At 43.6% G+C, this 26,673-nt stretch overlaps 1 protein-coding gene across 5 annotated transcripts in view; it reads right to left on the bottom strand.

The window, feature by feature from the left end:
- Window positions 1–26,673, bottom strand: part of CELSR1 (cadherin EGF LAG seven-pass G-type receptor 1) — a 177,011-nt gene that overhangs the window by 50,571 nt on the left and 99,767 nt on the right. For all 5 annotated transcript variants that reach the window (XM_074827725.1, XM_074827728.1, XM_074827727.1 and 2 more), the window contains exons 5-8: window positions 26,115–26,203; window positions 4,371–4,528; window positions 3,064–3,227; window positions 1,191–1,316 (exon numbers count right to left, since the gene is read on the bottom strand). In XM_074827725.1, the coding sequence (XP_074683826.1) occupies window positions 1,191–1,316; window positions 3,064–3,227; window positions 4,371–4,528; window positions 26,115–26,203 (537 nt within the window). The remainder of the gene's footprint in view (window positions 1–1,190; window positions 1,317–3,063; window positions 3,228–4,370; window positions 4,529–26,114; window positions 26,204–26,673) is intronic.

The following is a 26,673-nucleotide window of genomic DNA, read 5'->3' as shown; positions in this document are numbered from 1 at the left end:
CTGCTATAGAAAGCAGGTACCTTGCTAAGGGCAGTAATAGCAGTTGTCAGCTCTACATGAAGTGGAACATAGGAAGAGGCCTCCATCATTCATCTTCCCTGTCTCTCACCCTGCATACCCTTATTTCAGAGCCAGAAACTTAACTATGTGTCATCTCCTCCTAAGCTGCTGCTTCTCAGGCAAGGGGAGAGCATCTGCCACCACCTAGATCTGGCCCAGGTTGAGGCATACTGTGCTCAAGTGGTTTGCAAATCACTGTGGTGTGTGCACCTCAGCTTTGAGACCTGCTACTCCAGGGTCCATGCCCTGCTGTGAGTAATCAAGAATGTCTGGTTTGGAGTAGGCACACAAAAAGAACAAAATTCTTGACCATACTGCAAACTATTCTGGGCTAAGTGTCACAGGGCGATAACGGAAACGAAGATCTACCACATCTGTAACAGAGGCCAGAATCTGGCCTTCTGTTTCTAGGAAAGCCATGCCTTGTTTAAGCAGGTTTTCTGTCCTGAAAGCCTCCAGGAAGACTCCAAATGAGCAATCCTCCACTAGACGTGTATGTGCCACCTTACAGCTGCCGCACTGACCCCACGGGACCCCTCACGCAGACAACTCCTTGCTTCCTTGGGACGAAACTAACTGCAAGTTCTTCACGCCCTATAAAACACACCTGTTGCTCCTTCCTCATCCTTTATTAATGAGGTTTTACACATATACACACATTGTGTTCAATCAAAGAAAAACTCAATAAAAACTGAAAGTGCTTGTAGTCAGCAGAGATTGCCTTCTTGCCAAGAAAGTGGTGATTAAAACTGCACATTCATCCCTGGTTTGAGTCAAAGCCCAATAAAGTCAGCAGGATTCTTTCCACTGATTTAAAGGGGCTTAGGATCAGGCATTTTTACTACAAACAGATTACTAAATACTGCCAAGTTCTGTGGAACTACTTTGCTTATGTAAGTAAATGAATGAAAGCTGCTGTTATTCATGACAGTATGTCAGTTACCATATTTACTATATAGGCGATCTCTAAAATTATTTCAAATAGATAATGGGTGACTTTTAGTCTTAACTGCAATCTTCTGATGCCTATCCCTTAAGCATTACAGTTTGACATACATGCTATGAGATGTTAATGACAGGTAATGAAACGTGCACACATGACTATGCATGAAGAGGTCTTTGCATCCTACCCTGCTCGCAGTTTTTCCCTCCGTAGCGTACAGGGCACTCGCAGATGTATGTGTTCCACTTGTTGACACACGTGCCTCCATTCTGACACCAGTTGGTTTCGCAGTAGTTCCTCTGCGCTGCACAGCCTGAAATTCAGGAAAACAGTTACTTTGCATAGTTCTAACATGAAAAAGGCTCTGAATGATTGTATCTGAGTTTGCATGTAAAAAGAAGACATGACCATTACAGGTTTGAGGTTTTCTTTAATATCCTTGAAGTCAGTGAAGCAAGATGTGGAAGGCAGAAGTTTATGTGAGCTGAGCAAGTGTCATATTCACAAAGACAAATCTAACAAAGGCTATTAAATACAGTCACTGAGCTGTAAATCTCTGGGGACTAAGAGAAAATTTTGGGAAAATATCACTGCATGCTTGTCCTGTTTTTATACTTTTGCCCTGTCATCCGCTGCTGGAGACAGTCAGATTGATGGGTGCTGTGACTCAGTACCACTGTTCACAACTTACTGTCATCTAACCGAGACACTAACCAGGGAAAGCCAATGTGCAGTGTTACACAGTGGAATAACACTACCATACATCATTGTTTTAAACTATATGGAAACACATTTCCAAATGGCCAAAAAAAAAATCCATCCTAAAGAAAACACTTCATGGCCTCCTGATGTGTATTTCTATATCACAGAATCACAGAATCATCTAGGTTGGAAGGGACCTTGCAGATCATCCAGTCCAACCGTTAACCTAGCACTGACAGTTCCCAACTACACCATATCCCTCAGCGCTATGTCAACCTGCCTCTTGAACACCTCTAGGGATGGGAACTCCACCACCTCCCTGGGCAGCCCATTCCAACGCCTGACTACCCGTTCTGTAAAGAAATACTTCCTAATATCTAGTCTAAACCTTCCCTGGCACAACTTGAGGCCATTACCTCTTGTCCTATCACTTATTACTTGGTTAAATGATAAATATGATTAAAAAAAACCCCTTTTTGTTTAACTAATGTTAGAGACATAACTGTTAAAAAAGGGCTCCAAGACAAAATAGCAATTTGAAGTGTATGCTATGACTCCCTTCTTAATCCATGATCAATGCAACATACCTAAGAACTGCAATTTAGCTCTTACACAGACCTTCAGCAGTGTGGAAGGAAGGGACTTGCCATTCTAGCATGTAAGGGCCAGTTTTATGATGATGAGAACATTTTATACACCAGAACTAATCCTGGTCAGGGATCCAAGGACTGGAAACCAAATTAGAACCTTCAACAGGCTGCTTCTTGAAGCAGGTTTCAGATTTGAAGGATTGGAGAATTTGATTTACAGAACAAACATAATTTATGAAAAAGTCATTAAAAACGTTGTCTTGTTCATTAATTAATCCCATGGGCTTTCAGAGCAAAGTGACATTTAAAAGGTAGTTTAAAAAAAAAAAGACAAAAAGTTCATCATAGGAGTAAATTCCTGAGTGAAACTCATAGCAATGCGGAGGGTCTAAACAAGCCTGGTCTTCTTCTGTGTGCGGCTTAATCCTGTAAGTGTGTGCTGTGCCACAGGCTATTGTGTACATCCTTGGCATCGACGCAGACTGCACCTTCCTCAAACAAACGAGGTCTGGATGCAGCTGTGCCAGTGACGTGGTGGCAGCACATTGCCCAGCAGCATCTTAGGCCCCTGCCATGCAGCCTGAGGCAAACGCTTCACACTCAGCAGTACTAACAGGGGGACAGGGGCCATTTCAGACACCTCAGTCCCCTGACCCTTCCTGGGGTTCCTCCCAGTGCCGGCCCCTTCAAAATCCTAACCCCTGTTACACACACAGCCACAGCAGAGAGCTTTCTCGTGTTGACTTTTGAGGCGGTAGTCACTCATACCTGGCAGAGTGCCATTATTGGCGATGAAACTAGCCATGTCGATTGGCTTGCTGTCGATAGACAGGTTCCTCATGCAGCCGATAAACTGTCTGTTGTGCACCGGGAAATCTTCAGGCAAGTTTGGGACACCGCCAAGGAGGAGAGGGCCAGTTAGGTCCAAAGATCTGAAGAAACAAAGAAATGCTCACCATTTCTTGCATATAGTTTGTTTTGTTCTTTATCCCACTGCTTCCATAAGCACGTGTGAGCCATTTAGTTTACCCTTGTTGCCATGCACTTCCCTCTGCTACATCAGCACTTCCCTCTGCTATATCAGCACTTCTGGAGCTTGTAATCAAAGCACCTTCCAGAAACACTGTAACTTTTAACTTAGGAGCTGTCATATGCATACAGAATCCAATGACCTCTCCCTAACAGTGGCCAATATGAAGAAGAGAATGAAAATTATGGAAAGATGTGCAGCTGCAGGACACTTGTTTCTGACTCCAGTCATCCAGGGGCTGGCTTGTGCTCCCCAGCACAAGGGTTGAGATGCTGTAGATTTTGATATAATGATTTAATTATTATACAGTACCAACCCTTTTTAAGTCCTCTGAAGAGCTTAGTCTTAATGACATTTAGTGGATGCAGGTTCCACTGAATGACTCAACACTGTGTGAAAAGTATATCATCTAGACAGTTTGAATTAGTTCTAATTTTTATGGTGCGCCCTTCTCTTGGGATTTTATGTGTGTATCTCAACAGTCTTTCTGCTATCACTTTATATCCCCACTATTCTGCTTGCTGTCCATCTCCTCTTTAAACTCAAAAGTACTAATCACTTTTGGTCTTTCCTCACAGGAAAGTTTCTTTCATACCTAGTGATTTTCAATGGCCTTTTCTATATCTCCTTTATTTCCATCTTCTTTCAAGATAGGACTTTTAACTTAAATGATGGAAGTAATAAGCTCTTCAGCCATACCCTTCATTAATGAAGTCTAACATTTTATTTGCCCTTCTCTCTACACTTTCATACTGAGAAGATGCTTTTTGGCGGCTATCCACACTGACCTCTAGGTCTTTCTTTCTTTCTTTTGCATTTTACAAGTAATTTGAGCACATGTCTGTATCTACACAAAACTCTGTGCATTCCACCACGTGCACTGACATATGCAGTAGCCTCCAACAAATTACACCTACCAAACTAAACCTGGTTACTTTTTGTTAAATCATATCTGCTTTTCCAACTTAATTTGCTTAGCGGTTAATCACATACTGTTGACTCTCCCCTGGAAGAAGTGGTAAATGCAAATATAGGGAACCCTTACTTCTTTGAGCCGGTCTGAGTCCCCTGGGCAGCGCAGGTGTAGTTTCCAATGAGGCTCCCGAAGCGCACAGCCACTGCTGTGTCACAGTCATCTACAGTCACCACAGCCACCTTCTCTCCTGAAGGCCCATGGGGGATTCCTAATCGCCCAATGTTGGGCTTCAAGAAATAAATGACACATGTCATACAGTGATACATACACATGGGATTTAAATGCTGGTTCAGCCAGCTCAACAACATGCTTCTTCCTGTCCCCCAAAGGGGACTAAAATAGGATATGTAAACAAAATAGCAGAAGTTAAGTTGACCTACGACATCTAGGCAAGAAAAAAACCCAACACATGACTTCAAAGAAAGTCTACAAACACCCAGTGTGATATACAGCATGGTCAGAAGTGGCTTTGGTCTTTTCCACTGCTGAACCACTTTGGCCCAAATCACTTCAAAGACGCATTTTCTTACTTCTGCACAGCAAACTCTAATAAATTCTGCTCATTTTGCAACTCTTCACCTCAAGTGAATGAAGTCACTTGAATTTGAACAGTGTTCCTACCCAAAGACAGAAAAGCATAAAATGATGTAATATCACAAGCAATGCTAAAGGCTTAATCAAATTTTCTCTGATGGGGGTACTCTGTCAGAGTTGCCAGAAACTGAGTGCAGGTTCCTAAAAAGCTTAGAGTGAAAGGTTGTCTGATGACTGGGAGGGAACTTAGAAGAAGACTGCTTGTTCCAGCTACAAGATGGAGGGCACAGAAAACCACTGCCCATTGCTGAGCCAGCTGAGAAAGCCCTGGCTTTTAGCCACAGGCGAATAGAGATCAGTGGCCTCCGGAGCTGGACAATCAAAAATAATGGATGGATCCGATCTTGCTTATGCAGCTGTTTTGGTCCAGGCAGGCAGACTGACACCATGAGTGGTGTACAGAAGATGGGAAGAAAGTGTGTTTTAGAGTGGCAATAAATGCTCTGGCTTTCCCTCATCGCTGGCTTCACCCAGGCAGTAGGAAACTCCTGCCCACCCAATCACAACGTGCCCTGGTGAACATGGGCCACAAAACTAGAATTATCAGACTCAGTTTCACACCTCCATTGTTACGGGCTCAGTCTGCTAATCAACCTGCTGGCAGTTGTCTTTCTCCCCACTTCCGCACCTACCAACAACTGGGGAAATTTGGTGATCCCGACAGACAGAAAAGCCACCCGGAATCCAATCCTCAAACTTCTGTGCCTCCACCATAAGTACATCCTTCATCTCCACTGATTTCATAACTGATGAGATGTACCCCAGTGTGACTGACAGGAGATAATATCTGCTATGCAGAAACTCAAGAGACAGATTCCTCCAGTGGAGAAGCGCATCATGACTGTGCATCATGAGGCATAGCAGCCTCAGTGAAGAGCTAGCAAATTCTGTAAGAAAACAGTTTTCCGTGTTTACTGTTTGTAGAGAGCTACAAACTCCTAATCTACCACTGGTGCAGGACCTCTGAGGACTTTATGGGTACAAGAGAAGCAATGAGCTGAACTACCCTGGTTTTGCTGCCATTCCTCTACAGGCAAAGGGACACCCCACAGGAGCAAAGTCACCAGGATCTGACCAGACATACAGCACAACTGAAAGCCAAGAGATATTTTTATGATGTGTTGATCAACAGTAGTTGTAACCATATAAAAATGGAAGATGGCTAGGCATCACACTGTAGTTTGCTGTACGCTCACTTTAAAACATATATTGCTCAACTGGGTACTGAAATTCCTTATTTGTACAGCAAACAAGGAAGCAGTAAGGGGATAAATGCCTATTCTTTCTGTTTCACTTGTACACACATAATTTGTTAAAATACCTAAAGTCACTTTCATCATCTGTAAAGAGATACAGATTTATTTCTAAGGCTAATTATCCCAATGTAGAAAAAAACATTTAAAAAAGATATTTCCTGGTGTCAATTCCAGTTGGAAAGTATTTTCCATTTCCTCTACCAAGAACTAATGTGATCACATAGTTTGGCAGTTATACAGTATAAGGTTTTGACCTCTCTTGAGTGATATTAAGGTAGATTTTATTTTTTCCGATACTCCCTGGACTTTGCCACTGCCTAGTTTGGAAAGACAGGAAGCATACATATTTGCAGTGATGAAAGTGTTACTGTATGCAATGATGGCAATGTTAGGAAGCAGCTTTTCAAAGTAAATGAAAAAATACATAGAAAATTAACCAACTGACAGGCAGGCCTTCCCTTCCAAAATTATAATGTTTACATTCTGGGTGCTACTTCTATTCATTTGGAGGAATGATTCGATTAACATTTACGTTCTTGTGCTTCACTGAAATAACCTATTGTTTCTTACACGGGAGCCTCGACAAAGGCAGGGTATTTATTCTCGCGGCAGGGGGGATCTGCCCAATGTTAATCAAGATTGCAACCTGATGAGACTCTGCAGTTTGCAGCTGCTCCTTCACAGTCAACTAGCTGCAGTGGCAAATTGATTTTTTTTCTACTTTTATTTAACATAGAAACCACAAAGTGTTTCTCTAGATGTTGATTGTTCATTGCAGTGCAGATCTCTAGCATCTCTTTGGCTCTGATGACCACACAGAACCATAAGCTGATGAAGAAGAAATGGAATATTCCAGTGAATGAAAAGAGACCTATTGGCAGTTCAAACCATGCTTCAAAGATGTAGTGATTTTCTGACCATGTTAAAGGCTCATTTGACAGAACAGACTTTTCCCAAAATGAAAGAATATGTTTCTGGGAAAGGAAAGAGAGATTTTCTGAGTGATTTAATGCAACATGGACTCTTTTATCTCTTATATGTGGCAAGTACTACACTACTCATCTTCTCAGCAGCTAGCATAGGGAATACTTTATAACTGAAATAATATGAAATAAATAAAAGACTGGAACAGGGGGAGCCTAAGTTAGGAGTTCCTTCAGAACTGAATCATGAAACTGATTTTATTCATTTAATATTTTGATTAATACTAAATATAGTTTGCTGGTGATGCAAAGGATATTTAAAGCATCATGCATTAAAAAAAAGAATCACTTTGAATAGTTGAGTGCTAGAAAGAGAATTAATCACGCAACATGAAACTTGGGATCTAATGACAAGAATTCCTATTGCAGGCTCAGAGACCATCAGCTATAAATGATGAAAATTAAGAAAAAATAACTATTCACTACAAAACAACTATGAACCATGGTGTGATTAAAAGGTTAAAAAGGCAATACAACAGTGTGTTGTTGCAAAGATGGGTATGAGGGAAATTTTATGACACTGAACAGGATAGAATATTGTGGACAATTTTGATTTTATTTATTAAAAATAACTTCCAACTAGAGCAGATGCACAGAACTGCAGCCAGGACAATGCAAAGCTTACCTTATCAAACAGACAAAATGGACTTGACATGTTTAGCCTAGCAAAGAAAAGGCTGGGGAGGGGTTTTGGAAATGAGAAAATGCTATCACTGCAATGGACACAGTACAAGAACAAATGGGTATAAGATGCCCATGAGTAATGTAGGCTGGAAATCACGAGGTAATGCTTGTGAATAGGAGGGGGCATCTTTGGGAAAGTAGCAGGGGGGAAAAATTATAAAAAAGAATTTAATTTGTTTGTGATTATAGAGGCTGGTGTTGGCAAAGGACTGGCCTACGTTTGAAAGAAAATAAATAACAGTAAGCAGTACTTGGAAAACACACAAGAAAGTGAGTTGCCAACACTAAATGACAGCACAAGTTTACATTTCAGGCATGATCTTTGCCTCAATGGAATCCTACTGGAGCAAGACTGATCCCTAACAGTAGGAACAGCTAACACTGACCAGCATTAATTCACACTATTATCTTTTAGAAATATGTTCAAGGAGTTAAAAGACAGACTTTCATCTGGGTACTTAGCAGTTCTTTCTGCCTGTCAGACTCATCTCCTGAAACACCATGCTACCCAAAAGGCAAGTTTCATTAGCTGTGCCAATTCTGCACTCGTGAGTGAATGTGCAATGTGGTGTACAGGAATTTACCAGCAGGACCCCCATTAATGGTAATGCAAGTCAGGTAACTGAGTTCCTGCTCATGAGGCTGAAAATCTACCTTGTGCTGCCTAACCCTAAAGGCTGCCTTTTTACTTAGCACTTGTCCAGAAAGAGGTTGGGATTCAAACTTCAAAGACCACATGCTGTAAAAGTGAGTAGCAAGAAGATGTACCAAACAGTGCCAGAGAGAGAACTTGGTCTCCCTTAAACAAACTGTGGAAGAAGTGGATTCATCCTGGACTCAAAAGAAAAGCAGCCCTGAGTGTCACAGTGCATTATCACCATGATTCTTCACAGTGATTCTTCAGACATTCCATGCACACCATATTAAAGTACGTTGTGTTTGTTGTACTGACCCTTATGTTTTCTCATTATAATTGCATACAGAGTCACTTGGAGAAGAGAAGGAAGCAGCCCTGACTCAGGATCCACATGTGAGAGCAGAAGGCACCTACCTTTCTCTCTATCTGTAAAACAAGACAAACCACATTTATGTTTCTCAAATAATGGCAATTAGTACCTAAAACTGTACACAATGTCATGAAACTTTGCCTCACTGAGCTTTCATGAAGGAGATTAGTGGTTCTGATAGATGGGTGGACAATCTCAAATCTCGTGTCTAACCCATGACATTCTCCCTTGCCCAGAGAGTCACATGCAGGCTGCAACTGCAGAAATGACAGTCTCCCAGGATGTCCTTTGAAAATTCCAGCTCCCTCTCTGACCACAGCAGAGTTAACAGTGAGACCTTCCCAAGTTGCAAAGGCCATGTAACTCCCTTTGGCCACCTGCAGTGACTTCCTCAGACTGCAGTGAGAGAATGCCACCGTGAAGGTATTTGACTAGTGATGCCAAATCTGATTTTGATGAAATACCAAGTACGGAGCAGTGAACTGTTTGGACTTCTCTCCCCTCAACTTCAACAGAAAGAAACACATGTAGATTCTCCCAGGTGCATGTAAAACCCTGAGAAGCTTAATCTGTTAACGTGTGCTTTATAAATGGAGACCAGATAGAGGAGAGAAGGTCATCAAAACACATCTGTTTATAGTTTGCAAATCTACTGCACAAATCTACTCCCATTCCACTTAAAACATCAGACATAGATTTTCTCATGTATCTCAGTTTCATTTGGATCCTCTATGATTTTAAAGTAAATATTTAAACTGCAAGAGTCCACACAGTTACTTATTAAAGACACAGATGGTCTAACAATGCACAGTGAATGGAGAAGACATACAGATTAACGGACAATGGAAGCTTTGTCTTAAATACTTAACTGTTACATTTTTATATTATAAATACTACAATTTTCAAAAGTCATGATGCAAAATTGTTAGAGAAGTTTAAGCAAATAGTCCAATCTTTGGTACACTTACTTTGAATTAAACAAGACTAGACACCGTACATGTGATACTACAAAGTGCAAATGTTTGTGGTGACACTCAAGATTCCTGGACCTCACAGTTGTATTAGTTAATCTGCAAGATAATATGGCTTTTCCAAAGATCCCACAGACATCTCCTCCACCAGGAAAATCTTTTCCCAGCTTTCATTCTTAGATAAAAAATTGCCACTTGACTTTTCGCACAGATGAAAGGAGGGAGAGTGGTTTTGGTCGGCCATGGGAGAGTGCTCCAATGTCACGGATATTCCCTGAGCTCGAACTGAAAGCTGCACTCCCCAGCCCGAACCTCATCCACGAGGACTTCCGCCTGCTTTAGCCACCCCATTGAGTCTTTTGAAGGAGCTCAGGAGACGATTCAGCAGCAGAGTGTAAGCACGGCCAAAATGTTGGGAACACAAACAGGGAACCCTTGCAGATGAGACACAACCCACCTCCTTAATCTTGGCACAAAGAGGCCTGTTTTCTTGGGGGACAGATACAATGTTGCATATTGTAAATACTGCATTTGCTCAGCTCAGTGTACACATTAAAAAATATATCTATTTCAGAAAGTTGGTCTTTTAGCAAAATGCTTTGTGTGTCATAGCTTAATATGCAGACCTTGGCTTGTTTGTCTTTTTAATAAGTGCAAATGTGTAAAAAGAAAAGCCATCCTGAAGTCAGCGCCAGCCTTTCAGTGCTTCCAAGAGTTTGCCTAGCAGACAATAAGTTACCCTTCTGTTTTTGTTAATCAGTAGCTAATGATTTATTGACTGTTTGGAGTGGTTAAAGGTTAAAAAGAATCTGTTTCCTAGTTATTTTTAATACAAAAAAAGCGCTCCTCTGCATTGTTAATGTGCTGGTTCAGACCCCACCGCCCCCAAAAGTGCTGGGTGGAAAATGCCTCAAGTTCATACCCTGTGGGGCTCTTTGCTTTCTAATGCTTCCAGTAACAGTAATAATGGGAAAAAATGGAGCAACCGGCAGCAGGTCCCACTTGGAGGCTGCTGCTGGGGCTCCAGCCACCACTGGGGTCCCCCCTCACCAGCTCCCTGGTGCTCATTAGGCAGCCTGCCAGCCGCCCTGGCTCCTTCGTTAACCTGCTGGCCTCTGCTCTGCTATCTGACGTGGGGAAGGGAGAAAACCCCTCCGATTCCCAGGCGATGCTGTGCTGCTTCAGTGGTCAAAAAGCTCATTAAGGGCCCATGGTGGTGGCAGTCTCCCTAGGCAAGTGGCCAGAGCCCGGCCTCCTGCAAGGAAAATAAATAAATAAACAGGAAAAAACAAATGGGGAAAGCACCATACTTGCAATCCCAGGGGGAGAGACTAGGAAATGCCAGAGAAGCTTAGTGCCGTGGCATAGACTTGCAGACTGTTCTGATCAATTGGTAAACTCCAAAATAGGCCAGATTAGAGAAACCATTAATGTTAATCTCTGCTTTTTAAAGTTTCCCCCCATAGCTTTCCAGAGCACCTTTAAAATAAGGTGGTGTGAAGAACTGAGAATCTTTTAGACATCTTGATTAGTCACCAGGGAAAGGCAGGACAAATCATTTCACATAAACCCCTTACTCCTTTGATGTATGTATCCCCTTTATTCCCTGAATATTTTAATGGTGTTTCTTTATACAAACTTGGCTTGAGTCTGTAGAGAAACATGAGAGCCTGTGACAGTGAAAAGGAAAACCGAAAAGCTTCCTCTTAGTGAGTCAAAAATGCAAATTCTGAAAAGCCACCAGACCAGTTCTTTTTCCTAGACATACTCCCTGCAACACCAATAGTCAGGATTCAGGCTAGGCCACAAAGTCAAGCAAGTTTTACTAGCCTGATTTGTTATCTCCTTCACAGCCAAATCCAGAGGCTAAACTTTGATATTCAAAGCAGGAGGCTTTCAGCACAGCTATGAGACCTGGCACTGCCCGAATTGCTGCTGCTCTTTCAGTGGTAGGGCAGAGTCAGGGAGCAGCCCTCCTGTCCCACCATGTGGCAAAGGCATGGCGAGGCTGTGAAAAGCCATGGGTATATGTACACAGCATCCAGACGCGCTCCTTCCCTCCACAGAGTGTGACCAGTATCTTCACAAATATTGTCCAGCTCCTACAAAGGGTATATTATTGGATTTGACTAATTTTGGCAAAGGCTGCTGTAGTGCTGATGGGAAAAATGAGTTTTCCCTGTCTGCAAATGGAAATTTTATCCTCCAATTTGTATTCCCAGATGCTTCTCAAGTCTTTGATGCTTAATCAGTGACACAGCAAAAAGGACGTGTTTTGGCTGCCAAGAGACCATGCCTACTCCTCAAGACAACATTCAGCTTTCCATGTGGGAGACACTACTCACCATGGTGCTCTGCTGCTGCGGGTCCCCTTGTCCGCCCTCTGCAGCCCTCTTCTCCCTTCTGATCTGCCCCTGTGGCTGATGCGCCTTCTCCCCACCCTCTTCTGCCCTCTGAACACTTTTTCTGTATATTTCGCTGCCTCCCTCCCTTCCACCAACCCTTTCACCAACAAGGATGCTCCTCCAGCATCCTTGGAGAGTTGGAAGAGGAGAACACATGAAGGATGCTGGAAGAACATCCTTGTTCACCTTCACATGCTCTCCTCTCACATACTGTCCTTCAGCAAACCCTTCTCCCTTTCCCATTTGTCCCTGTCTACCTGCCAAAGTATCACTCTCAAATATTTTCAGCTTTATATAAATCTTGTATGTTTTATGACTTTTGCATCCAGGCTGCAAATGTTATTGCTGTCAGAGTCCAAGAAATACCTAGAAATAGCACAGTGTGACACTTATTCACAGCAACTAACTCCTCCTCCTCCTTGGACTCATGCCTGGTGACACCTTGCCAAGCAAACTGCTACTCAGCGTGGGTGATGGGGACACAACTGTGTCTATAAAATCCAGGAATCCCACACTGCTCTATGGGCCACTCTTGCCATGGCTGGATCTTTGTGAGGCTCTCCTGGTACACAGAGACCCTGCATGGCCAGGTAATTGCAAAGTGCTGCTTCCTTTCACTACACAGACAGATGCAAAATACCTGAAAAGTTACTGCAAATCAGTGAGCTACTGTAGATTTACTGTGTGATTAAATGGAGATAACAGTGCACTTCAAAGAACTTGCACCAAATTCCTGAGGTGCCATTTCAATGACTCCACCGGGTCTGCAGAAGCCCTGCCAGGCTGTGCTGCACCGCACAAGCCTTCAAGCACTGTCCTCAGGGCCTTATGATGAGCCCAACAGCCATTCAGACTCTGCCAGCTCTCACAGAGGTCCCTCGCATCTCCTCAGCCTTCAGGAGAAGCTGAAAATCACCATTTTGGGAGGTGCCGTTAAACCTCCAAGGAGTTTTGCTGCATGGAGGTGTTAAAACAGCTTGAGCATACCTGGGCCCAAGCAGCACCACTGGGTGCCAGGTTCCCCAGGGTGATTTGAGAGCCCCACACCATGAGGAAAGCCATGCAGCTGAGACCCAGCTCAGGTCTGGGGTGGGCATAGACCTAGAAGTGGCAGCGTTGTAACTGGGCACACAAGTCTTGGGAGGAGCAAGAGGACTAAGCACTGAGCAGCCTTGCTGAGGATGAGGCTTCCAGAAGAGCAGGGGCTTGGGTTGGTTTTGACACTACATGGTCCCTACTGTAACCCACAGAGTGAAAACCCTGGGGATGGTTTCTGAAAAGTTACTGTTTGCATTTGCATTAAAAACATCACTGCCAGAACAATGAGTGTCTTCAGGTGGTGCTTGCAAACTCTGTGAGAACAACACTTCCAAAGGCAGGCGGAGGAGAGAAAGAGACAAGTATGGGTACACACTTGCCCTCCTCTTCCCCAGCCGCCTGACGGACTTCTCAAAACTGTCAGGGAGAGCTGAGCCACTCAGGTCTGGGCAGAAGGACACACTTTGGATATCAATGACCTCCAAATGACTTTCACTGCTTTACACTTTCATTTCCCGAGACACAGATTTAGAGTTATTTGTTATTTCGTGTCAAGACAATGGAATGTCGCTCTGCCGCCAAATCCTGATTTCCTTTCCCAGATATCAATCACTTCACCCTTACTCTCTACCAGAAAAAAAACAAAAAATCAACAAAAACAATTACTACTAATTGAAATCCGCATGAATAAATATCGGTGGAATTGCAGGGAGGGACTTTTAAAGTCCAGGCTCACATGTGCCTGTTCTGCAAGGGCAGATCACACCCACTAACACCTGCAAGGGCTCAGCAACCATGTCTGAGCAGGACCAAGAAAAAGTAAATATTAGCCAGGCAGCCTTTCGGTGCTTTTCAGATGTTAGGAACGTAAATGGTCGCCACAGGACAGACTAAAGTCCTGCTGAGGAAGAAGCAGATGTCATGGAAGACCGTAAGAACAGGGCAAATGTGCAGCAACACTTCTCCTGACCTCCTGGCTCTCCGCTTCCCACCTTTGATACTGCAGGCTGGAGCTCGAGATGGGTTTGCACAGGATCCTGCCACACTTCACGGACAGAAAGGACTCATCTTAATATTTAATCAGCCTTTTGCCTTAAGACAACCTCAGAACATCACCGAGTTAGTCCTACCTCAATAACTTGGCTTGCACCTGAGCTAAAATTTTCTTTTAGAAAGGGAAATATTGGCTTGATTTAAAGATTTCAAAGGACAGTGAGACCACCAGAACTGTGGGCAGATTATCACACAGAACATATACATTCACTATTAACAATACTATGTATTATTTCTAATCAAAATCTGTCAAGCTTCAGTTTCTATATATCAAATCTATGGTCTTATCTAGACTAGGACTTTCATTGATGATACTCCTCTGTATTTGGGTGGAAGAAGATGAATTGGGTCTCAGCAAGGATGGCAGTCTCTGAATCTTCAGCCAGAATGCCAGGAAATGACTCATAAACTGAATTATTTTTGCAGAGATTACCTTTTCTCATGGCATTTTAAAAATTGAGTTCTGAGCATGTAGGAAATGACATGTTTTGTATTCAGACACGAGGAACATATTTTATGTGTTTGACTAGAACAACGTTTCGAACTTCAAATGTAAAACCCTGGCGTGCATTCAGCAATGGAAAATCTAGTTTCTTTCCCTTCCTTTAGCTGCTTGCAATTTTAATAGCTAGGTTTTCTAAATGGCCATGCCTACTAGCACCAAAAATACATAGTACAGATAAATAACACAAATGCATAGCCACAAATTCCTCATACCCTCATACTGTACATGTGCCTCCAGCACTACTTACTGCATTCTTCACAAGTATACAAGCCTGACCACCAAAAACCACAATAATCTGCTGATATAATAACTTTTGTTCTTGTAAGAAAGTTGTGAAAAAACTATCATAACCTGCATCTGGCTGACAATATTGGTGATTCAGTAAAAACTCCTTGAACTCTTGAGTTGAAAAGTGAATGAAACATGCATGTCCCTCAGGATGCTGGTCAAAAATTTTGGTTGTGGCTAGCAAAGAAAGTGACTTTTTCACTTGAGTTGCTTTTCTTCCTTGTATAACTGAAGAAACCTTGGCAACCTTCTCTGTGAAGAAGAGGCCCCACACTTACAGAGGTAACCACAGATAAGTCCTTCTCAAAACCACAGCTAACAACTTGACTGTGGTTATGCTCCCTGTGGTTTTGGTGTCCTGCAAGCTTTCCTGTGCTTAAGCTATGGCAGAACTTTTGATCCCATGAAAATGCCACAGAAGGAAAGCATACCATCAGTGCTCTGCTGGAAGTTAGCACTGTCCATTGCCTCCTCCTCGCTGTGACACCACTGGCCTCTACAACCTTGCAGTACCTTCCACTACTGAATATTCACAATGAGATGGGTGATCAGGAAATGATAAAATTAGAAATATGGCTAAATCTTAAATAAGAATACATGATTTTTTTTAAGAGGAAGCACTAAATTTTAACATGCTTTCTGCCTTGCACGCTTGAGAGAGACTTTAAAAGCTATACTGGCATTTCTTAGAGATATTATGAATTTAGGTTTGGAAAATGCAGATCCATGAAATTGTATTTCTTCCAGGAAAGATATGCCCAGAGAAGTAGGTTGTTTCTAACTACATGACATTTTTGGTATTTACAGTACCCTGCACACCACACACCCCCCCCCTTCCCCCCCAATATTTGCTTAACACTGCAATTAATGTCCCGCATTTTGCTTCACCAGACAATGCCAAGCAATGCTGGAGCGGGCCTGTGTTGATCACGGACACTGTAAACACAGCAAGTCACTCAGAGCCAGCAAAATCCAAACTGTGGCAGGGCTCACATCTGATCAACAGTGGCATTATCATAATCTTCAACAACTGCATTGTTTATTTAGAAAATCTCCCTCAATCCCTTAACAAATTAGTCTGGAAGCCACCGGGAGGATTAACTTCAGAAAGTCTCCCCTCAGATCGCAATTATGTCTGCTCAGATGTCACAAATGATAGACATTTGCATAAGTTATACCCAGCCTTTTTTACTAATTGCATTCTGCTGGGGTCTGTCTTTTCCAACCAAGTTACAAACCGCAGCACTCGGCAGGGGCAACCATGCTCTGGTGCAAAAAGTGCTCCCTGGCACAGGGTGTAATACATAATACTTATCTGAGAATTGAATTGCCAACCACTTTTCCTGACCATTCAGATTAAGAAGTAAATGATACTGAATGGTGTCCTGGATACTTTCAGGGCAAAGTCTTTCACCTTGCATCCAATAACTAAAAGTTATGCCTAGCTGGTGGCAGCTATGTGGCTTTTCTCCAAGGAGCTGGCAATCCCTATTCAGCTGCAGGCATGTGCCTGCCTCATAAATCACCCGTGGCGCTGGCAGCCTCGTTGGCAGGCTCAGCAGGGAAACCGAGAGCTGAGCAAACAAAGTTTTTGTGCTGGAATGGGAGTGTGGCAGTGGGGTGGCACGGGGAAGCCTGTGCTGAGCTGCTGCATGATACTCCTGTTTGCCTGTCAGTCCTAGGGGCATGGAGCACCGTGAACCCAGGACTTCTAACAAGAATTAGTTCCCTTTATAGGAGAGAAAGCAGTAACCAGTATCATCTGTGTCTTTTGGCACAGTTGTCACAATCTGAGTTTCACTAAAATGTTGATATCTACCTTTTTTTTTTTTCAAGGTGAAGTGGCAAAATCAATTATTGGTCCTGTATAAATATATTTCCACAACAGGTGAATTTGTCATCACCAGAGAGGGTCTATGTTTTCAGAAGGAAATGAGATAACCTATCTGCCAGCTCCACAGGCACCTGGCGCAGGGGCACGTGTGCTGTAGCCAGCAGGGCTTGCATTTGTCTCCGCAGCAGACACTCAGAGGTTGCTGTATTTCATCCCACCCTATTCAAAACAAAGTGCTACATTAACCTCTCCAACACAGACAGGCACCACTCCCACTGCCTGCGACTGCCCATGACGCTTGTGCTTATGCAAGGGGTTTGGATTAAAGGGCAGGTCCTGCCTGCGCTCGGTGGGGGAACACAAGTGCCTGCTGAGCTTCCAGGTGCCCATGAGCACCCCAGCACGCAGCCCTGTAGGTCTTGACTTTAAGGGTATGGCTGTGTCTCCCTTCCAGTGACTGGTGGCTAGATGAAATGTGGTCCCAGCCAGCTCTTGGGTGAGAGAACAGGGGTGGACCTGAGTTTTTAAAAGTGAAGTTTTGCATGTGCATCCTCAAGTCCTTCAGAAGTCCTCTGCCTCTGGCCACTGCTAGGCAGTTGCATGACCCAGGCTCCCAGAATCAAAACAGAGGCTCTAGTAAAACAAAGACAGTGATGAATGTTAGAGATTTGCTATAAAGATAATCCTAAAGACAATTCCGCTAATGAGTGACAGGCATAATGTGTGTAAGAGTATAAGAAAATGCAGGGGTTGTACAAGACTGAATCCAAGAGCTTATGCTCACCACGTGGTCAGCTGAAGCAGGTGCTCCGTATGCACAAGGCACGCTCCAGCAAGAAACATCACACACCTAAGGTAAATTCTTGCCATCCTTGCTGCAGTGTGCAGCTGCCCCTTCCGCATCTGCTGGTGGGCCTTGTTCCCACCACCTCTGCAGCTGCCCCACAAGACTGCTGCTGCCCCACTCTTGTCTTCCTTGGGGGCTCAGTGGGTTCATTGGGCTTTCTGTCAAGTCTGTACATTTACTCACACTGCTCCTTTTCCTAGACCAGAAGTTGGTAGAGTTCTGGAAGGCACCTGTGTGGAAAAGTCTTTCAAGCAAAGAAACTGGCTTGATTTCTCTGCTTCATTTAGAAAATAGGACACCCCCCTCAAAAAAAAAAAACAACCAACACCCAACAACCTTCCCTTTACATCTCCAAGTTTGCCAGGTAGATGTTGCAATTTGTAAAATGTTTCCATTTTCATCTCAAGGTCTTTGCTCCTCTCCCTTATAGAAAGCCTTTATCCTGAAGCTGCTGAACACCAGGCCTGCTGTAAAGTGCTTATTTCTTGCTTAGGATCATGGTTTAACCCTGGCAAGCAGCTAAGCCCCACACAGCTGTTCGCTCACTCCCCTGGTGTTATTGGGGAAGAGCATCAGAAGGGTAAAAGTGAGAAAACTTGTGGGTTGAGATAAAGACAGTTTAATAGGTAAAGCAAAAGCTGCACATGCAAGAAAAGCAAAATAAGGAATTCATTCATCACCTCCCATCGGCAGGCGGGTGTTTAGCTATCTCCAGGAAAGCAGGGCTCCATCATGCACAGCGGCTACTGGGGAACACAAACACTGTAACTCCGAATGTCCTCCCTTCCTCATTCTTCCCTCCAGCTTTTATTGCTGATCACAACATTATATGGCATGGGATACCCCTCTGGTCAGTTGGGGTCAGCTGTCCCAACTGTGTCCCCTTCCAACTTCTTGTGCACCCTCAGCCTACTCACTAGTGGGGCAGCCTGAAGAGCAGAAAAGGCCTTGATGCTGTATAAGCCCTGCTCAGCATTAGCTAAAACATCCCTGTGTTATCAACACTATTTTGGTCACAAATCCAAACCATAGCACCATACCAGCTACTATGAAGCCAATTAACTCTATCCCAGTCAAAACCAGTACACTTGGACATGACACAAATTGCACATGGAGATGGAGAGTGTTCATGGAGTGAAGGTGGGTGGTTTGGAACAGACTTGCAGATGTTTTTCATTCTATTTTGACAGTAAGAGCATTGACACATATTATCTTCCAATAGGTATGCTCTCAATTTGTGTCTCTTCAGGCATCTATATTCACAGAGCTCCCATATGACATTCCTCTTTCTGACCAACATATTGCCTGACTAACTACAGGAACAGCAGCAAATGAAGCCCTGATCTGGCCCAGGGCTGCTTTTTTCTTCCTGGCTTTTCCTCCATGACCCTGTTCCTCCTTCCACTTCATCCCCTGAGTCCCAAACAAGTGCAGATGGGATCTGTTCCTCTGTTGCAAGGAGATTCCTCCCAAGTCTACCTGAGCTGGCAGCAGTCCCAAATCCACATCACCCTCAAGAGCCTCAGCTACCCCCAGCTTCGTCTGGAGCCCAGCAGGGCACACAAACTCTGTCCAGCAGCACTGGAGAGCCGTCACTCAGATCTCACGAGAAAACGGGCACACTGAGGTCTCCCCAGATACAGAACTGGTTGGTTTTGCCCAGACATATGATACCTCCTGGCATCAATGGCCAGTCTGGGGCACTACCAGTGATCCACGTATGGAGGATTCGTGGATACAGACTCAAAATGGTAAGCTCTACTGGTGCCATAGCACAGCTGTACAGGCACGGTTAAATAACCCTTTGGGATCAGCTTCGGACGAGGAACCCACAGGTGAGGGAGAACGCTGCCTTCCCACCCACTCACCCGCCAGCTGAGCAAGCACAAGGGGAGAGCTGCAGCACGCACCCAAGGTACGGAAAATCAATTACAGCATGGGACTTGGCACTGAAACAGAGGGTGTTTTGGCACCTGGAAACAGCTTTCAGTCAGTGGGTGAGGGATAGATCCTCCCTGGGAAGGAAAGGTACTGGCAAATTCTAGTGTGTGAGTGGGATGAGAGCTAAATCTCTACAGCATTAGCTCAGTCTTCGGTGATACTCAAGCTCCAGCTTGCCCCAGATGAAGGCCAGTTAACTCAAGAGAAACCATCACTTACTACAGGCAGGAGATTTTCAAAAGCATATGTGAGTTTGATTTAGGGCAATGCACCTCCTGTGCTTTGAATTCACCATGCACCAAAGATCAGTCCTAAGCAGCCCTCATTTCTTTTAAGTTTATCTCTAACTGAAGAATTTGCCTGTTTTCTCCAGCATCTGTCTTCAGGCTAAATACAGGGTTGGGCTCTGCTGAGTGGGAAGTGCTCTGGGATGGAAAGCAGAAGGTCCCTGCTAACTGTAACCGCTGTGAAAGGGTGGGCTACTCCCAAGACAGTCAAGCATTTGAAACAACAACCGCGGCACTCTTCAGTCTAAAGACATGCAAAGAAGGAGTGAAAGAAGGGCAGCTTACTATCGATTATCAAATATGAGAAGAAACCTTAGCCCAGTTATGGAAAAAGGGTAATGCCTGTCCTGAATATCTCATCCTAGGAGCCTGCAGGGTCAAGTGACCACTACAATAGACGCTCTCTGAGGCACCCATCATTTTACACCTCCTGACCATGGAGAAGGATCCCACACACACACTGCCCGGTCTTATAGTCTTATAGTCATTACTTTTGTGAGTCATTCTGTGAGTCATTCAGGGATTTGTTCATTCCATCCCCCAGAATTACTGTACTGCAAATCAGGCACTCAGTGATAGTATGTTTCTCTCTGCTCTTCTCTTCTCTTCTCAGGTTTTCTGTCATAGGTAAAATTATCCTGTGGTCCCTTAAACAGATGCAGAAGGAGCTTCTGCCTACAGAACAGTAATGTCCTTAAGCAACTCTGATGCCATATAGGTATAAGTAACACAGTACATAAGTATAAGATACACAGTATATAAATATACATGCACATGCCCTCTATAATTAATGGAACATGTCTATACGCAAAACATTTTTATCTTGTGCCAAATGATGAATTCTACCCTGAGGTAATGAGTCAGGTAAAACATTAACATAAATTTGATGGTATATCTCAAATTCTGAACAAAACTGCATTTCTATCAGAAGTTTGGGAGAGTGGCTTGATGTTTTCACTTAATTAAAAACACTACCCACTGCTGGGCTCATTAAAATATCCTGTCCCAAGCACTGCCTACAACCATACACGATGCTGTATGTACAACGAATGCAACATAGTTCATGTGCTATTACTGATATTGAGTATCGTTACAATCAAACAGCCTGGTGGTTTTGCTCCTATTCCAAACAAATATCAGCATGGCTAAACCTATTAACCGTCACTCCTGCTGACAGCCTCAGAAGAGCCAAAGGATAAGGACCAAACTCCATCAGAGGATAACCGCACTCTCATCATGTGGAAAGGAAGCACATTACAAAGGCTAAGAGAGCAGCTCACATCACTGCTGCCCCTTACACCAGCTATCCTGTGAACAAGCAGCAGGTTGTTTCTGCTGGTTTTTATCAGTTTTATTTGCCAGGCTGAAATCTTCCCCCTTCTCCCACCTTTCCTTCCAAAATAATTTTAAAAAATCCCATTTCTTCCAGATTTCTTATCAATATATATACCTCTTGAGAAAGCAGGTCACACACAGGTCACCATTAATTTAATACCTCTCATTGATTATAATGGCTACAAGATCATGATCCCGGAAGATAATGTGTTTGAGCTAACAGCGTCAGCAAGTAGCTTTCCTCCCTGCCTTACCCCCACTGTCAGCAAACATCTATAATTGCAAGTAACATTGCTAACAGGTAAACTGATACCTTGCTACTTGGTAGCTGACAAGACTTTTAATACACAACTGAAACAAGAGAATGGTTATAAAACTCTCCTAGTTCACTTCTGCTCTCTTACAGCTACTAATTCCTTTCCCTTGGTGTTTGCTCTTTCAGAAATTCAATACAGAGCCAACACTTCCTTAGTACAAACAACATTCATGTGCTTCCCTTAGGCACTTCCACTGAAACCAAGTGTGCCAGCTGTTACCAGGGGAGGAGACATCCATTTCCATCACTACATGGTAAATGAAACGACATTGCTTCCCTTCCTCCTCTGATACAATCTGTTTCATTACTGCAACGTATTACAGTGCCTGCACGTAACAGGATTGTGAGAAAGCATCAAATACTTGAGGTGACAGAGAATTGGTTTGATCCTTCTCTGCAAACACAGTGGTACAAAGCTGGCTCTGGACTCACCTCTTACCAATGAGGCTCCAGTGTTTGTCCCGAAGCGGCAGGGGACACTCCTGATATGGAGTTAAATATAAAACAACATTTTTCAACAACACTAAATATTACCAAGCACATCACTTCTAAGCTGAGTATAAAAAATAATTTACAGGAGTCACTTCTACACCAACTTCTTATTTCATTATTGTTATTACCAAAATGACTTTGTGCAGGGTGGCAGCAATGACCAAACTGTGTGCCACGTTAAGGAAATTGCTGTAGAAGTTTCCCACCAGAGTTGCCCCCTGCATCCAAGTCACCCACTCCTGGAGTCCAAGTGCCACTGATGCTCAGCCAAATATTGTCCACAGAGCTGAGACGCCAAAAATCACTCAACCTCTGGTCATATCCGACCACAATCAACTTGGATTGCAGGAACAGCTTTCAGAGCTGTAAAAACTCATCTATGAAAATTTGCTTTGGACTGAAGTGATTTAGATTATGTATCAAAGCCTGTTAGCCATTCTCCTCAAAAACTAAAGATGAAAAATTAACCTCAGCTGTGATGAAATCTAATATTCCATATGTGAATTATAGCATTATCTAAAAGCTCCAAAGAAGACCGAACCCTTTTTTTTCTTGCTAGATGCTGTACAAATGCAGAAAGAAGGAAATGAACTGAACGATTTCTAGCTTAGTTTTTAAAAAGGTACTTTAAAGAGCTTAACAAAAAAAGGAACTGGGAAAGAAGAATGAAGCTAAGAGAGTACCTGACCCCAAACACTTGCTGTGAGCGCAACAGGAAATTTTTGAATTGCTATTTATTTCAACCTGCACCCCAACACATCTCACATTTCCAAGGCAGGAGGAGAAAGTCCAGCACGAAGAAGCCTGTCACTGCCCAAGAACACAGTGGGGGGTAGGAAGAGGACAGGCACAGCTGTAAAGACCCCAGTAGCAGGACGAGCAGCCTGGAAGCACTCAGCTGTAGGAGTGCAAATAATAAGAAGAATAACAGAGTAAGAAGAATAAGAAACAGAATAAGAATAATAAGAAGAATAACACAAGTGACACAGGAAGGGACTGATGAATGCATAGGCAAAGGTGATCATATTTATTAAATAAAGAAAACCTGCTGATGGAGCAAAGGGCAGATGGAGGGAGATGCAACTCGACACGAGTGAGGGATAAGAGCGAGCAGGTATGAATACCTCATTAAGGGCTTTTTAATGTGAGACATAGTCAAATTAATAAAATGGATCTCTACAGGTATCTGGGATGACAAAGTATGCATTTCCCATGGACAGCATTGGGAACAGATGTCTGAAAAGGAGCAAAGACCAGAAGCTCCCCAAGCAAACAGCAGACTAGAAGAAGGGGCAAGGAGCCCCGTGGGGATGCTGGTGGAGGTAGCCCCTGTGGCCCTGCCGCCAGGGACAGGGTGCTGCTGCAAAATGCCTGAGTGAGCTGGAGGCAGAGAGGAGGGAGCGGAGTGCAGAAGGGGCTGGCGGTGGGGATCAAACATGAGCCAGAGGCAGGGAGGAGGGAGCTGGCTCAGGGGAGTTCTACCCGCTCAGGAAGGCTGCGCAGTGTTCAAGTGGAGCAAAGGGGCTGAGTAGTGATGGGATAAGGACCTGACACTGCGGTAGGATTTTGGAAAGAGTGGAAGGATGCAGTACCTGCAAAATAATATGAGTACATAATTTAAGCAAACTCATGAGTTTTGGGTACTCTGTTATTCACACATGTCTTAGCTGCATCAAGTTTAGACATAGCATCCCATTTATCTTGGCACAACTCAAATCCGTAAATTATCTCTGTCTTCAACCTCCTCACAGGAACTTTACTTCCAGCTTTGTTAAAACATGAAGTAGCCAAGGAACTGCTTTACAAAGAAATACCAGCTGAGGTGAAGGCTCAACCCTGCTGTAGGGTGCGGCGGGCAGCCCAGTGGGCAGACCTGCAGAGCTGCCTCCGGCTGCCACTGCCCCACTGCGCCCGCTCCTTCTTTCACTGCTGAAGAGCTGGTGCAACATATGCAATTCTCAGACATGCTGGAAAGTCCTGAGAGCACGCTAAATACATATAGGTTAGCATATCCTACTTGTGCCATTTTACTCAATATTGTGAGCTCCCCTCTGCCAGCCCAAATTTAACAATTTAATCTGGAATAAATACTGCTAAGGGGAAGGTGATGACCTCAGTCTCTAACATGGACAGCAAAGGGCACAGTGCTGCTATCCACACAGTGACCCTGCTTTTCATCACTTTTATGTCATGTGAGTGGCAAAGGCAAGGAAGTCAGTGGTGTTTCCTGGCATGGGCCCTCTGCTCTCCCTCTCTGTCCTGAGTTTCCTCCTGTATAGCAGGGACTGATTCATTCCCCTTTGAAAAACTGGGGCAGAAGAGGAAAATGATGACAGGGCGCACATGTTAACGATAGGAAAACACCAGCTGCTAACATGGCTCACCTACCAGTCTGCTTGAACAGCAACAAGCCCTGAAAATGAGGCAGGGGTTTATTTTTAACATCCGTGTCAGATCTCTTTGCCTTTTAAAGAGCGTCCTGGGGCTGCCTGGGCCCCTTATCTGCTTGGCAGCGCTTCAGCGAGCTGCTACAGCGGTTGTCCCTGCAGCTGTGTCCTCCCCTCCTCATCCACCAAGGAGCTGGAAAGCTGGAGTGTCCCTCTGCTGCCTCAGCAAGTGCTGTTTACTCTGCTAAAGTGATTCACTAAGAAATACGCAGACTATGGAAACATGGCATGTTGCAGTTTGTAAGGAAGAGCCTCACAGCATCCACAGATGCATGCATGGTGACACACCACGTTTCTCTTCTATTTCTCTGTGCTCCAAATAGTAGAGAGTATATTAAGGATATTAAGTACAAAACTTATAAAACAAGTTTTAAAGTTTTTTCTTAATATAAAATAACTAATAAAAAAGGTTTTTATTTCCTTAACAAAATATCCTTAGGCTAGGAGACCCTATCTAGGAGTCGAAAGAAAATTTTAATCCTCCCATTCAAACTGCCACACAAACTGTGATGAAAGGATGCAGTGCTGGGAAATAAAGAACCTGCTGATCATTTTAATCCTTCATCTTCCATTCAGCTTCCTACACCAGTATCCTGTTTCCTTTTTAAGAGCCAACAATGCTCCTCTATTTCCTTACCCAATCCCCCATAATGCTATCATGTCAGACTTAAAAGCAACACTTCTCAGTAACTAAATGAATTCTCTAATTTTTGTTGTAGATTATAGAAGAGCTCTGACATCTATCTGTAAACAGTGACACTGTACACCCTAAAAGCCCACTTTTTGGTTTATCACAAAATGGCTGGTTTGCACAAAGGCCCTGCCTTTGGTTCAAAGTGAACCTGCTCTTGACAGCTACCAGGGGTGCAGCTGTGGGACAGGGACCCAAGAGCCCACCTCTGAGTGCCATGGACTGCGTACAATGACGTTTTTTGCGTTTCTCTAGTGCATCTTTCTATATAGCAGACAAAAATGATTTAGTAAGACAGCCCTTGATTACTGAAAAGTGTCAGCCATTTAATAACCAAATTTTCCAAACCAGAGAAGCTTGTGCTAGCTAAACTTGTTATTTTATACAAGAAAAGACAGTTATAGGGAAGAATTTTCCTTTGCTTCAAGAACATTCTACACTAGTGGTTTGCGGTTGCTACACTGAAGGCTCCTACACTGCACAATTCTTTAAAAAGATCCAAATCAGTGAATCAGTTGTTTTAACTGTCACTTGTGAGGGTTTAAAGAACTGAAAACTAAAATATTTCCAAGTACCTGAAGGTTTCCCTGGTAGTACTTCTGAAAAGAACGTACTAGGTCTGCTTTTGCCTTCCCAAAACAAAAGTGAAAAGCCCTCACAGGGAATTTTTGTCCCAGGCAAAGTGAGCAAGACCAGTACCATTTGTGCAGAGCTGTAGCAATGTGCTTGGCTAAATAAATAAAATTCAGGTCACCTGCATACATCAGGTCAGAGCTAGATGACCCATGCCTCTATTGCTTTACAAATAATAGGGTTATCACCAACACAATTAGTCTTACCTTATTGTAGTACTGCACCTGGACTGAGTGCCACTGCCCATCACTAACTCCCCCCGGAACGAATGGTGCCACTGTAGTGGTTGTCTCCCCTGCAAGGGCAGGCAGAAGGGAAAAAGTAAGTCAACATCACTGCAAACTTAGCTCTGCATTAAACTGAAACACAGAGAGACCCCCATTGGGCACAGGATGCAGTCATCTTACTTCATCATGGAGGAATTTGGGTTTTCTTCCTGCAAGACAGTAAATAACCCCAGTTCCATGGAATTATTTTGGTGCACAAATAGCTTCTGGCACATTCAGGTGAATTATGTCATTTTTTATTATGCTTCTGCAGAACGTGGTAGCAGATGCATTGGGTAGATACAGCTATTGCAGAAGTGGTCAACTGAGGTAAAACTGTATATGAATTTTTCTGCATTTCTGCTAAAAGCAGCACTTTGAGGTTTTTTTGATATGATGAGTATCATGCTGGGATATTTTGTCAGTGAATGGAAGCCTACTCCTTGTCAGAGCTGAGAAAGCGAAATCCAAAGTATAAAGCCCATGGTAACCTTGGCCG

Source organism: Strix aluco, chromosome 5 (genome assembly GCF_031877795.1).
Source record: "Strix aluco isolate bStrAlu1 chromosome 5, bStrAlu1.hap1, whole genome shotgun sequence".
NCBI lineage: Eukaryota > Metazoa > Chordata > Aves > Strigiformes > Strigidae > Strix > Strix aluco.
Note: the sequence above shows the minus strand (reverse complement) of the source record. Positions and strands in the feature narration are given on the sequence as shown.